The sequence below is a fragment of the Daucus carota genome, chromosome 9, assembly GCF_001625215.2.
Source record: "Daucus carota subsp. sativus chromosome 9, DH1 v3.0, whole genome shotgun sequence".
Taxonomy (NCBI): Eukaryota; Viridiplantae; Streptophyta; class Magnoliopsida; order Apiales; family Apiaceae; genus Daucus; species Daucus carota.
Genome location: NC_030389.2, coordinates 45051128 through 45066592, shown reverse-complemented (window position 1 = coordinate 45066592; position 15465 = coordinate 45051128). Strand labels below are relative to the sequence as shown.

At 34.4% G+C, this 15465-nt stretch overlaps 2 protein-coding genes and 1 long non-coding RNA gene across 3 annotated transcripts; all 3 read left to right on the top strand.

The window, feature by feature from the left end:
* The first annotated feature begins 5030 nt into the window (after positions 1–5030).
* On the top strand, positions 5031–10432 carry LOC108201732 (disease resistance protein RUN1-like). The gene is made up of 5 exons (XM_017370017.2): positions 5031–5406; positions 5469–5565; positions 6418–7567; positions 7864–8145; positions 9252–10432. Exons 1-5 carry the CDS (start codon positions 5031–5033, stop codon positions 10278–10280), a joined length of 2934 nt encoding a protein of 977 aa, XP_017225506.1. The 3' UTR covers positions 10281–10432.
* Positions 10433–12001: 1569 nt separating this feature from the next.
* LOC108201731 (TMV resistance protein N-like) lies at positions 12002–12358 on the top strand. The gene has a single exon (XM_017370016.1). It carries the CDS (start codon positions 12002–12004, stop codon positions 12356–12358), a length of 357 nt encoding a protein of 118 aa, XP_017225505.1.
* A 310-nt stretch (positions 12359–12668) lies between these two features.
* LOC108201775 (uncharacterized) lies at positions 12669–14986 on the top strand. Its single transcript, XR_010287498.1, has 3 exons — positions 12669–13896; positions 13986–14230; positions 14469–14986. It is a non-coding gene; the product is annotated as an uncharacterized LOC108201775 (long non-coding RNA).
* Positions 14987–15465: the final 479 nt, after the last annotated feature.

Genomic DNA, 15465 nt, shown 5'->3' with positions numbered 1-15465 from the left:
GTCGGCTAACAAACCTGGAATGTCTTGAGGTTGACGGATGTAGTCAACTCCTGTCCATTGAAGAACTTCCTCCTAATCTGGAAACGCTATATGCATATCGTTGTCCATCTAAAAGACTCTTAAACAATTGGAGATACTGAAGCTTACAAGTTTTAGTGGTCTAGAAGTGCTTGGAGATTAATGCATTTCTGTTTAGGGCCGAGTACGATTGGCTAATGAGGACGGGTGGTGTGAGCTTTGGACATTATGATCATGACTATAAGGTGATAGTCGTTTCGACAATTGGTATTATTTTCGACGTTTTTGTTTACAGCTTGAGTACTAATTCTTGGAACATCATTCATACTAATTCTCACTATGAAGATGAAATTGTTGATTTTTGTGTTGTGCCTGAACCTACCAAGTTTGTAGATGGTATTGCATATATGATAACAGATACGTGTAGGTACGGACCTCAATCAATCGCGCCACTGGCAGTCTGTTTTGATGTCAATAATGAGACTATTCAGCAGTTCAGGTGTCCGGAAGAATTCATTAGGTATCGTACTCAATTTGCTATGGAAGCATTTGGAGAATCAGTAGCTGTTCTCGGATGTGAAGATGGTTCTGGATTTCTTGACATGTGGAATTTAGTTAAAGACGAGTTCTCATCTGAATTGCGCTGGGAGAAGAGGCTTGTCATAAAATTGCAGGAAGTTGGTTTTTCAATTCCTGTAGGTTTCTTGAATAATGGTAAATATTTGGTACGGACGACTGTCTTTCTGGAATACCGAGAGCAGGTAACCAATTTCTTTTTGTATGACTTAAAGTCTCTGGAGGTCACGCGATATAGATCTCCTGAAGATTATCCGGACTTTCTTTGCATCATAAATTCTGATTGTGTGGAGAGCCATCATCGTGTTTACATTGCCGAATGCTATTGCCAAGACGTTCCCAATCCCTGTTAATGTGCATTATGGAAAGAAGCAGAAGAGTACAAAGAAAAAAAGTAAGTCTTCATTTAGCACTTCTAAGAATTCATTTAGCACTTCTGACAATTCATTCTCACTGACCTTGTAATGGCTCTGACAGTGAAGTCGTTAGACGACAATGGCTCTGTCCACGGTCCAGAGATGCTTGAGCTCACTGAAGACGATATTGCAGTGAAATTTGCGAGTGGATTATCAAATCTTGCTTCTTTCTCCCTTTCCATTTCATACCCGAGTATTGCTGCAGCACCGTGCATGTTCAACAACGCCTATAAAAATGTCCTGGCTTTGTCTCTGGCAACAGACTACACCTACAAGCAGGCTGAGAAAGTTAAGGAGTTTTTGAAGGTCAGTAATAACATGAACACTACTCATTTAAAATGTCTCCAATATATTGCTCCGCGGACTCTTTTTGCCAGAATGGCTATGCAATTACACAAATTAGACCTGTCTTCCTTGAAACTGCATCAAGATATTCTACAACCTTTAATATTGCGGTTTGTCAATATTTTGCTCTGTTTATCCTAGCTGGGAATAATTATTAACTGTGATCTCGCTTTCTAGGATCCGTCTCAGTATGCTTGCTCTGTGGTTTCGGTTTCTTCATTTGGTGATCAGCCTCTTGCGAAGTAGGCAGCAAAGAAGGAAGAGCCTGAAGATGAATTAATGACAATGTTGTCTCTGTTGTGTATGATTAAGTGGAGTTTAGTAGTCCTATTTCCAACGACATTGTGTGTTTTATTATCAGTGTCCGCCCAACAACTAATTTTTACTTATGTGGAAAATTCATCGTCCTTATTACAACCTTTATCACTCCTGAAAGCAACATCATATATTCTTCTTCTGTTCTTTGTTTGTATATTCATTGAAACGTTGTGTGATTGCATGAATAAATTTATTAAATTGTGTATTTCGTCGCATGTATTCATGTTTCTCTTCATATTCACACAGTCTTGCAATCCTGTTTTTAGCTTTTACATTTTGCATTCTCGAATGTATAGTAAGTATTTTTTTTATGATTTATCATGGAAAAAAATCAATTTTTGGTTAGATGATGAATTTTATTAACTCCAATATCATTAATCATGACGGATCCAAACATACATAAAAATTTATCCCAATCAAACGAAATATACACCTGTGTACCAATCATTTATTTTCATTTTATTATTTGAAATGTCTTATTAAATCATTTACAAGATGGTGATTTTTATACCAGTAATTAACTTAACAAGATGGTGTGGTATCTATGATTAAGTGGAGTTTAGTAGTCCTATTTCTAACGACATTGTGTGTTTTATTATCGGTGTCCGCCCAACAACTAATTTTTACTTATGTGGAAATTCATCGTCCTTATTACAACCTTTATCACTCCTGAAAGCAACATCATCTATACTTCTTCTGTTCTTTGTCTGTATATTCATTGAAACGTTGTGTCATTGCATGAATAATTTTATTTTTTTTGACACAAAGAAAAACAATTTCATTAATCAGAACATAATACAATCGGGACAAACCCCCAACTGACCACACAACCAGGTTGGAAAACAAATATCATGCTAAAAAGAATTAGCTGATTTGTTTCCTGATCGTTTGACACATAGAATTTAAAAATTCTTAAAGCTAAAAATGAAATCAAAGATCCTCCAAACGATCCAAATTGCACCAACATCACAGAAAGAAAGCAGCAACAAGTAGCACCCCAGCTATTTACATGCCAGATACCAACTATAGACATGCCGAAAGTATAAACCCCAAACAGACGAACAATCAGTGGTTGTGAAAGGTGAGCTCTTGCCATATTTACCGCCGGCTAATATTTGACGCGGGCTTTTCAGATCCCAAAAAACATCAATAAAATCATTCTCCATAAATCCAACATCGGACGAATCCAAACATAACTAAACATAAACATAACAAACACTCCAAAAGGAGAGACAAACCAAACACACTCCAAGAGGAGAGACACACAAACACCCAAAAAGTATGGTTTTATTGAAAGAAAAATCAACGAAGATGAAAGAAAATAAAGGGATTGGGGCTTTCCACCGGAACCGATGGAAGCCCCTCAACTAGCTTGAAAAAAGATGAATAAATTTATTAAATTGTGTATTTCGTTGCATGTATTCATGTTTCTCTTCATATTCACACAGTCTTGCAATCCTGTTTTTGGCTTTTACATTTTGCATTCTCGAATCTATATAAGTCTGTTGTTTTATGATTTATCACGTAAAAACAATCAATGTCTGATTAGATGTGAATTTTATTAACTCCAATATCATTAATAATGACGGATCCAAGCATACATAAAAATTTATCCCAGTCAAAAGTAATATACTTTTTTCTACCGATCATTTATTTACATTTTATTATTTGAAATGTCCCATCAAATCATTTACATTTCAAAACTTTTCAAAAATAATAAAACTTTATAATATAAAAATCAACTAACCCGTTGTTTTCTTTCATCGTACCATTATACTTTTTTTTAAACAACCGTGTCACTATACTTATTTATATATCGTATAAAATATTATTAGTACTATCTTTACATTTCTTACTTTATCATTCTTATTTTACTCGGGAGGGACGCGTTTTTTTTACTGACCCGCACGCCGAGAGACACTAAGAGCATCTCCAACCATCAATAACCCTGCTAAAAGTTGAGTTAACATACTTAATAGCTCCAACCATACTCAGTTATTGTCTATAAATTTAGCCAACCTCCTATGGATGACTAAATTTGTCGAACCTCTACAGATGATATATTCTATTTTAATAATTTAAAATATTAATAACATACTACCATTGAAGCAAAATGTATTCCAGGTTGAGCAAATTTGATGCTCTAAGCAGTGATTCACATTCAACTATGAAGACTCTCAGCTGAGTCAACTCTCATTCTCTTAGCTCCATCAGCCGATCACTCCATTCTCAACTCCTAAGCGAATCAAACGTTCGAGGTAAACAAAACTCCATTCAGTTTTGTATCGACTGTGTGTTTGTAGCTATATGTTTGTATCTATGCGTGTATCTATGTCACTGTGTATATCTATGTAACTAGTTGTTTGTGTGTCAATTTTGGTTTGATAAAAATTGGGGGAACTGGCCAATTGGGGATTCGATACATTGAAGAAGAGAGAGAGAGAGAGACTACAATTGATATTGGGGGTATTTTGGTATACTAAGTTACCCGGACTCGGGTAAAAGTGTCCAACATGGATACATGTCGGAGTGTCAGACTCGGCAATAATTTGAAAATCTTACATGTTTATGGCTTAAAATAAGTGTCGGAGTGTCCATAGACTCCATACCCATGTCCGACACGGGTACTCGATACAAAATGAAGAGTCCGGGTAACATAGTTGGTATATATAAATTGTATTCGAATTAGAGATCGCTGAACAAAGAGAGAACTAAATTGAAGAAGACAGAGTACACGAAATGACAGTACTGATAACAAATTTACCGAACCTATCAGAAATAATCTCAAGAGTGACATCATATATCAATTTTTTATGCTTTTCGTAGGCATGTACTTTCGTGGAATTTGGATTTGAAGCTTTTGGCTCTTCGATCCTGAAACCATGAGTCCATGACTACCCATAATAATATCAGTACAAAATATCAAAACTAACCAATCGATCAATCAATCAAAACGAGTGTAGCCTTTGACAAAATTAATACTTCAGGATTATCCAGAACAAAATTAATGCTATTTTATGTTCTCTTGTATCCCTTTTAATCTCTAGTTTGTAAAATCCAAACATAGAATAAGCAACATCTGAGCTCTCTCTAAACAGAGCTATATATTAAACGATTGACAGAACCCAGAGCATACAAACATACCAAAGCCCACCTAGATAAATCATTGTTAATATATTAATAGAGTTGTTGAACTGTCCAGATTGTCAGTATTAGTGGACTTTTTTGGATCCATTCAAGCGATTAGTTTATTAAAACTTTAAGCCTATCTAAGTATCTAACCATCTTCCTCCCTAATAATGTTTACAATCATTTTTAATTTTCTAATCTGATATCTTCGATCTGCAGTCTGAAAAAATGGCTTCACAAAGTTCTCCAACTCCAGTATCCTCTTCTGCTCTGAATTCAGCTCTTACTTGGGACGTTTTCTTGAGCTACCGCGGTCCTGAAACCGGGCCAAAATTTACGGCTCATTTATACGCTGCACTAGATCGTCACCGAATTAAAACATATAAGGATGATTATAAGCTACGCCAGGGAGAAGTTATCCCAGAGGCATTGAGAAAAGCAATAAAAGCATCCAAGATTTACATTGTTGTCTTCTCCGAAGATTATGCTTCTTCTCCCTGGTGCCTGGACGAGCTGGTAGATATTGTCAGTTTTCATGAAAAAGAGGAGAGGTTGATTATTCCTGTGTTTTACCATATTGATCCATCTATTGTGCGACATGTTGGTTTAGGAAAAGAAGAAAAAAAAGGAGTATATATGATAAAGCTCTTCAATGTCATGCTGAAGGGTATTACAAGAATGAAGAGCAGAGAGTGAAAAGCTGGCTCGATGCACTGAATGCAGCAGCTAACGTTTCAGGAAATCATATATGCGAAAAAAACAGGTACCAGCTCTGTTTTAATTTACATTTAGAGAAAAATGTTTCAAGATCAACTTTATACCAAATATTTCTAGTTTAAATTTTCAAGAATCAACTATTTTTCCCCATATTATACTTGATCAATGTAGTAAATATGACTCCAAATGAAAGTTTTTATAAGAAACAAGTTCGGTCCCATTTTCTTTTACCCTGTATCTTTGTCTGTAATGTATATTATTGTACATCATCAATTATATTATAGATAAAAACTTAAGTTTTGTTTTCACAAGAGATCATCTCAAAATAATTTCTAATAATCTTTAAATTGATTTAAAAATAGTTGTCTCTACCGGATTACTATTAAAATTCTGTAATTAGTACACTATTTATCTTCATTACTGAGACTAATGATTTTATATTCTGTATTATTAATTGTAATATAAATAATTCTTATAAATATTTAACTATATATAAATATTTTGTGAACATCCTTTATACGACAAATATAGGGGCTGTTTGTTTAAGGGAAGCAGAAGCTGCTTTTGGCTTCTGCTTCTCTTGACCCGTTTGTGTAAAAAAGTAGAAGCACTTTTAAGAAGCTGAGAATGCTAGCTTCTTTCTCACAGCTTCTGCTTCTTTTCCAAACACTTTATTAACTTATTTACTTCTCACTTCTGCTCCACTTCTCTAGTTTAATTAAGAAGTCACTTCTTTTAAGCTTGCCCAAACGGCCCCATAGTTCAGATTTTATTTTATTTTGTTATAAACATGTCCAAGTTCTAGATTTTCATCAACTTCAGCAAATAGTATTAATTAATAATAAAAAAAATATTTATTTAGGAGATTCCATTTGATATAAGAAAGAATTCATTGCAGAGAGGAACCTGATGTTATCGAAAAAATTGTTGCTGAAATATTACCAAGGACAAAACCCAAGAGTTTTAATGAGGAAACTGTAGGCTTGGATGGTAGTATTAAGAGCATAGAAGAATTGTTGAACAGTGGTGCCACTAAAATTGGTATATATGGTATTGGTGGAGTTGGCAAAACAACTCTTGCCAAAGCTGTGTTTGATAAAATACACCTAGGTTTCAAAGGCAGTTGCTTCCTGGCGGATGTAATGGAAAATTCAAGGACAAATGAAGGCAAGAAGTGTTTACAGCAGCAACTTCTTAATGATGTTCTTGTTCAAAATGAAAAGGATGTTAATGATGTTGCCGATGGAAAAAAGTTAATAGAAACTAGATTAAAAGACCTAAAGATTCTAGTTGTTATCGATGATTTAAACCACTCTGATCCGCTTAAATTTTTGGGAGTAAAGTCGTTTGCTCATGGGAGTGTTGTCATCATAACTACAAGGCAGAAAGATATACTGAAATATTTTGAGGTAAAACCTGAACATCAACACATGGTAAATAAGTTGGATCCAATTGAGTCGCTCAAACTTTTTCAACAACATGCATTTGGATTTCGTTCTGAGCCAGACGACACTCTTATGGAATTGTCTAACGACATTTTCGATGATGGTCTTCCATTTCAATTTGATTCTGACACTCTAAAGAAATTGTCCAACGACATCCTGTCACTAGCTGACGGGCTTCCATTGGCTCTGCAGATTTATGGCTCGGTTGTGCGTACAAAATACGAGGCTGACGAGTGGATAGAATACATTGAAGATCTGAAAGAAACTCCCAATGAAGAAATTCAGGATAGACTTGTAATTAGCTATGATGCTATTGATGGCACTCAGTTGAAGAAAATGTTCCTTGACATTGCTTGTTTTTTCATTGGGTGGCAGATAGAAAGGGTCTTTGAAATATTGGAGACTTATTATCCCAGGGTATATGTGAAAATCAACAATTTGAAAGGAAGATGTTTACTAACAATTGATGATAAAAATGTGTTGCATATGCATGATCTTCTTAGGGAGATGGGAAGGAAAGTTGCACAGAACAAGTCTCCAGGTAATCCAGCAAAACATAGCAGGCTCTGGCGGGATAGAGATATAGAGCGCGTGTTGACCGAGGTAATTTTAATATATGCATGCATGTGGTTCATTACCCTACTCTTTCTTAGTATTTTAGATTTAATTATATATAAGTCACATAGTTCTTTTACAGGTATAGTTAAAATTATTATTTTTAAAATTTTCTTTTTTAAATGAAAATATATAATTAATATTATAATTTTGGAAAAAAAGAAAATTTAAAATTAATAATTTTAACAATACATCAAAACACATAGACATGTGTGTCAAAAATAAAAATCGCATATATTTGAAAATGGATTATATTAACATTTGTTTTCCCGACATTAACATAGTGTGTAGAAATGGAGGCACTTGAAGGTATTTATGATGATCGGGTTTGCCACAAAGGAATCCAACTAACAACGGAAACATTCAAAAAGATGAAAAATATAAGATTTCTTCATCTATCTGGTTCCAAAAATCCAACCGTCAGCTTTGACAAGACAATTAAAGATCTAAGGTGGCTATCTTGGGAGCTGTGTCCTTTACGACATTTTCCGCATGATTTCAAACCCACAAATCTTGGAATACTTGAACTGACACACAACATGTTGATAACTATGAAGCTCCCTATGGTACGTGATGCAATGATATTTATTTTAGTTTTCATATAATCTTCGAGTGTTATACACTAAAATATTTATAGATTAATAATTTATATAAATACAAATTTATTATAATATTTTTTGACTGGCAAAAATAATTGCAACTTATTAATTTATTAATTATTAATATATCAAGTTTTTATTGTAAATCATTTTATACAGTTGGGATTAAGTAGTAGTCCTCCTTAATAGCATTTCTGGAACCCAAAAAATCCTCATTTCTTTGATAACATTAGTTTATATTAAATTGGAGATTGCATTTTACTAACTTTTACTCTTGTGTCTTAAATTTATTGTGTCATGCAATCTTTTCTTAACAAATAAAATAAATTCTAATTGATGATTAAAACTTCTTTTTTATCGTTTTAAAAACTAATATTATGCATATCAAAGGAGATTAGATATAACAGTTTAGATAGTGTTCCGCCATAAATAATAATAAGAAGAAAACTCAACGGTGGATCTACTTAAAGTTTTAATATTATAAATTAATATCTTATTATAAACTCTATATGATTTTGTTAAATTTTAACTAATATTCTATACATTAATGAGTAAATGACAAAAACTAGATGATTTTCGGTACGACATTAGATTATCTAAAATAATCTGATAATAACAACAATAATATAAAATATAAATTACAAATATATTTCTCATTTCGGTTAACAAAATTTTTATTAAGGGTATTGAAAGAGTAAAAATTTAATCATATAAATTGAATTTTCATTTCACTAAAATTTGACTGGAAATTAAAAATTCTTGGCATTACAATTTTGGAAAGCTAATGTTTTGTCTTCTTTGGAGATAAAATTTATAAATTATAATTTCATGAATAGTTTAAAAATGCTTCCTCCATCTTAAAATTAAATTAGATGAGTTAGTTAACTTTCTACACCGTCTATTCTCTAATTTACTTTTTAAAGCTTTTTATAAACAAAATTTTCATACCAAATTTTTTATTTTTTTTGGTAAAAAAATTTAAAAGTAAATTATATGGGTTACTTGATCCATTCAGCACGCTCGAGTTTCATGTTTATGGTTACAGTTGAAACCTTCATTCATCGACTTTACAGGTTTTCCAGAAGTTAAAGATTCTGAATATGAAATATTCTTACTATTTAGAGACGACTCCAGATTTCAACATGTTGCCATCTTTGGTAGATTTAAATTTTGCAAATTGCAAAAACTTGAAGCAGATACACAGATCAATTGGAAGTTTGGCAGGGCTTGTTTCCCTAGATTTAGGGAGTTGCTCGAAGCTAGCAAGTCTTCCCGAAACTATTGGCAACCTGAAAGCACTGAAGCATCTTTTTCTTTGGGACTGTACAAGTTTGGAAAAATTGCCTGAAGAATTGGTGAACATTGAATCCTTGGAAAACCTCTACATACGTAATGCAGGTCTTAAAAACTTACCACATTCGATCCATTTGCTCCGTAACCTTGTTGAGTTGAAGGCATCACGTAACTCAGAACTTATAACTCTTCCGGACAACATTTGCAAGCTAAGATCATTGAAAGTTCTGGATGTTTCTGAATGCAACAATCTGAAAGCATTGCCTGAAGATTTGGGTGATATTACATCCCTGAGAGTGCTACGTATGAGGGAAACAAGTGTTTCTGATTTACCGGGTTCGATAGGAAATCTTGGTAACCTTGTTGAACTGATATTAAATACAAACCCCAACCTCGAAATTCTTCCAGACGCAATATGCAATCTGAGATCACTGGAAATCTTGACTCTTCGCTTTTGTGAAAAGCTTCAAGAACTGCCAGGTCAGATGCGGAAGATTACAAGCTTAAGAGAGCTAGATTTATGCGGTACTACAATGTTAAAATTGGAATCAAACCAAATTCCAATATCATTAAAGACGCTGGATCTTTCTTGTAATGATTTCACCGCGCTGCCACTCGGTATCAGTCAGCTAACAAACCTGGAACGTCTTGAGGTTGACGGATGTACGCAACTCTTGTCCATTGAAGAACTTCCTCCTAATCTGAAAAGGCTAGGTGCATATGGTTGGCCATCTATGACTCTTAAACAATTGGAGATACTGAAGCTTACAAGTTTTAGTGGTCTAGAAGTGATTCAAAATTTATATTAATGCACTTCTGTTAAAGCAATTGATTTACAGAGTGCAGAAGACTTCTGCACTCTGTACATTGTGCACTAAATCAATTACTTGATTTATCCTTGAATTTAATTTGTAAATCAATTTCTGTTAAAGCAGTTGATTTAGTTCATTTAATTTTTAAATATAGTGGAGCTTAAATATTTTTCTTTGGCCAGCGTAACCTTGAATATGTTTTTTGTTGTTTTAACTGTTTTTTATGATAAATTCTACCAACAGGCTTGTTCTGGATTCGAGAATGTTATCAAAATTCATCTTGGGATGGAAATGTATTTGACAAGTTGGATGAGCTACATTATATAATTTTGAATCAAGAAGAAAAGCTTGTTTACGTCAAACAAATTCTGAGGTACGATCCTCTGCTTATACAAAGCAACATCTATCATTTCAATTGAAGCCACTTATTTGATTCACAGCATCACAAGTGGTTTAATATGGAGTGACATTCTCAGAGGCGTAGCACAGTAGAGGTCAAAGGGGGCCATGACCACCGGGGATGGAGCCAGGTTTCCGAGGATATTGAGGGGGTGAAATTTTTTGGATACTTATTTCATAAAAGTATATAAAATTTATGAATATTCTTATGAATTTCATTAATTTAAAAACATAAAAATAGCAAGAAAAAAGAATGTAATCTGATTTTTAAGGTTAAAATCTTATTTTACGTTAGTGACGATCCGATCGTGGCGGTCGTCGGCCGGTTCGTCATCATCGCCGGCGGGAATGTCAGGTTTGAAGACGTGAGCTTGTCATGGCTATATTAACTTGTGCTAATCACGGTACTTCCCGTAGGGTATTTTAGATATCTGGTTTTTCGTTTCAGTATGGCCACAAGTACCTTAGAGCTACAAATTACTTTGTTGGGATTCATGATCATGCAAACAAGCACTTAAAACGAAGTTATGAGTAATTTGCGTGAAGGAAAGTGAAGTACCAGAAGAGCAGAAGGGGAGAGATAAACAGCCTGGCGAGTGGCCAGCCTTGTAACATAACCATCCTGAACAGTAAAAATGGATTCTATGAACTCGAGAAGCTGAAAGCAGTACCCACTGTTGTCTGCTATATGCAAAACTGACCAGTTTAAGAATAATAGTCAATACCTCTTTGAGCATTCCAAATCAACCCAAGAGATCAACAATGAAAGCATAATGCAATTGAATGAAAGATTTTCATTGCTTCATTAACCTTTCCACTTGTACCAAAGCCCTCGATGATATCCATTCTGTCATTTACAGAGTTGGTTCCAGCATAAAATTTTACGCAGTTCCAGCATAAAATTTTATGCAGTTCCAGCATAAAATTTTCAACATTTACAGAGTTGGTTGTTGGCATGTCAAAAGTTAGGACATTGTGTACTGAGCACAAGAAAACAGCAGTAAATATTATAATATAATTATCCTATACTTTTTTGTAGAAATAAGTAGAGTATCTTACCCAATTTAATCTTTATAATTGGGTATTTTTAAAAAAATCCTTTCTTATTTTCTTACCTGATATCTCCGATCTTCACCTTCTTATTTTCTTACAATGGCTTCCATAGGTTCTCCAACTCCAGTGTCCAGGTCTGCTCCGGATTAAGGTCTTACCTGGGACGTTTTCTTAAGCTATTCTGGTCCGCATACAGGGCCTGATTTTACTGGTCATTTGTACGCTGCACTACATCATCATTAATCATTATATTCAAACATTTAAAGATGATTATAAGCTACGGATGGGAGATGATATCTCAGATGCATTTGAGAGAGGCTATAGAACAATCCAAGATTTACATTGTCGTCTTCTCCAAAAATTATGCTTCTTCTCCCTGGTGCCTTAATGAGCTGGTAGATATCGTCAGATTCAAAAAAACAGAACACAGGTTGATTCTTCCTGTGTTCTACAAAATTGATCCATCTGTTGTGCGTCATGTAACCAATGGTTTAAAAAAAGCTTTTGAAGTTCATCAAGAAGGGTACTACAAGGATCAAATGCAGCAAGTGGACAACTGGCGTGCTGCACTGAAAGAAGCCACTAATGTTTCCGGAGAGCATGTTTGTGAAAGGAACAGGTAATTTTTGTGTATCAGATTTAGTTATGGATACTGAATTTTTGTTTATGTAATGTCAAAGCTATTACATTAAAGTCCATCAAATCATTTTGACTCCTGTTTACATGATTTAAGAGTCTATTTCATGTTTTTTTTTACAAAGATTTGAAATATAAAATTTGTTTTACGGTCTTAAATCAACCTATTATATTTTACATAACATAGGGGTTGTAGTCACAGTACTTATTGTACTTCTTGTAGGGTATTTTAGATATCTGGTTTTTCATTGAAGTATAGCCACAAGTACCTTTAGAGTTGCCAATTACTTTGTTGAAATTCATGATCATGCTAACAAGCACTTTTTTTTTTTTTTGACAAATGCAAGAAGATTTCATTAACTTGAATATAATACAGCCGAGACAAATCCCCAACTGCCGATACAACCAGGTGGTAAAACAAATAACATACTAAAAACAATTAGATGATTTGTTTCCTGATCGTTTAACACATAGAATTTAAAAATTCTTGAAACTAAAAACGAAATCAAAGACATCCCAAATGATCCAAACTGCACCAACATCTCTGGAAATAGTACCATCGCAATTGACCGTATCACGTAAAACCCATTGTTAGCCCAATGTTCAAAAACAACAATCGTATGAATTGAGATTGGAGAAACGGCACCACAGCTATCTACATGCCGGACACCAGCTATAGACATGCCGAAGGCACCCCAGCTATCTACATGCCGGATACCAGCTATAGACATGCCGAAAGTGTAACCCCGTGAAGAATGAACAATCTTTGATTGTGAAAGGTGAGCTCTTGCAATAATCACCACCGTCTCAGAATCAATACAGTCTTTGCAGATCACCAAAAATATCAATAAACTCGTTTTCAATAGATCCAACACCAAATGAACCCAATCACAACCAGACAAAAACATAACAAAACACTCCAAAAGGAGAGACAAGACACACACTCCAAGAGGAGAGACACACAAACACCCAAAAGATTGGGTTTTATTGAAAGGAAATTAACGAGAATAAAGAAAAAATGAAGGGGTTGGGGCTTTCCACCGGAGAAAACCAGTGGAAGCCCCTTGATTTACTTGAAAATGCACAAACCCTAGATGAGAGGAGGAGAGGAGGGAGGCCACTGATGTTAGATGATAAAGGTCAGATGTATTAGTTTGTTCGACTCGACTTTAAGTAAATTGAAAAATGCGAGAGTGAAGTACGGGGAGATGGGATGGGATGTGAAAATATGCTAACAAGCACTTAAAACTAAGTAATGAGTAATTTGCGGGGAGGAAAGAGAAGTATCTGAAGAGCAACAGGAGAGAGATGCGAGTTTATCATGTGGAGCCCTGTAACTTGACGGTTTACATTATATTTGTGAAAGAAGCTGGAAAAGGATATGTTTTCACTGAAATTTTTATGTTCGGTTGATATAAATCATATGCTATAATTAATTTTTACATTGCAGATGCCATTGCTAAGAGGTTCCCAATCCCCCTTAATGTGCATTATGGAAGGAAGCAAAAGAGTCGAGAGAAAAAAAGTAAGTCTTCATTTAGCACTTCTAAGAATTCATTTAGCACTTCTGAGAATTCATCCTCACTGAACTTGTAAATGGCTCTGCTCTGACAGTGAAGTCATTATACGACAATGGCTCTGTCCACGGTCAAGAGATGCTTGAGCTCACTGAAGACAATATGGCAGTGAAATTTTCTAGTGGATTATCAAATCTTGCTTCTTTGTCCCTTTCCATTTCATACCCTAGTATCGCTGCAGCACCGTGCATGTTCAGCAACGCCTATAAAAATGTCTTGGCTTTGTCTCTGGCAACAGACTACACCTACAAGCAGGCTGAGAAAGTTAAGGAGTTTTTGAAGGTCAGTAATAGTCGAATAGAAAGTACTAGTACATGAACACTACTTATTTAAAATGTCTCCAATGTATTGCTCCGCGGACTCTCTTTTTGCCAGAATGGCTATGCAATTACACGAACTAGACCTGTCTTCCTCAAAACTGCATCAAAGTATTCTATCACCTTTCATATTGCGGTTTGTCAATATTTTGCTCTGTTTTTCCTAGCTGGGAATAATTACTAACTCTGATCTCGCTTTCTAGGATCCGTCCAAGCATGCTTGTTCTGTGGTTTCGGTTGCTTCATTTGGTGATCAGGTTCCTGCGAAGTAGGCAGCAAAGAAGGAAGAGCCTGAAGATGAATTAATGACAATGTTGTCTCTGTTGTGTATGATTAAGTGGAGTTTAGTAGTCCTATTTCTAACGACATTGTGTGTTTTATTATCAGTGTCAGCCCAACAACTAATTTTTACTTACGTGGAAAATTTTGATTAGCGACGATTTTTGTGCATGGGACTATCATTATTAGCGATATTGGAACATGTTCGGACTTTCACATCCCGAGCGAGGAGATACATGACCAAATCCTGAACTCTGCTGGTGGTCTTTTGATTATCTTTGACATAGCCTGATCATCATCATCCTTATTACAACCCTTATCACTCCTGTAAGCAACATCATCCATTCTTTTTATGTTCTTCGTTTGTATATTCATTGAAATTTTGTGTGATTGTATGAATAACATTTATAAATTGTGTATTTCGTTGCATGTAATCATGTTTCTCTCCATTTTCACACAGTCTTGCAATCCTGTCTTTGGCTTTTACATTTTGCATTCTCGAATCTCGAATCCAGAGTAACACTGACTATCAATTTTTGGTTACATGGTAAATTTTTATTAACTCCTGTATCATTAATACTTGCAAATAGCTAAAATATACTACTTCTTTGTACCAATCATTTATTTAAATTTTATTATTTGAGATATCCAATCAAATCATTTATATTCCAAACTTGTCAAAAATAATGAAATTTATAATATAAAAATAAACTAAGCCAACTATTTTTCTTCGCCATACCGATATACTTATTTATATATTGTATGAAATATTAATAGATTTCACAACTATCTTTACATTTCTTGGTCATTGGGGCCGTTTAATTGAGTTTAAAATAAATGCTTCTTGCTTAAGATAAAAAAAGTGAAGTAGAAATTATAAGCAAGTTTTAAAGTTAAAAAGTGAAATAAAAGTTATAAGCA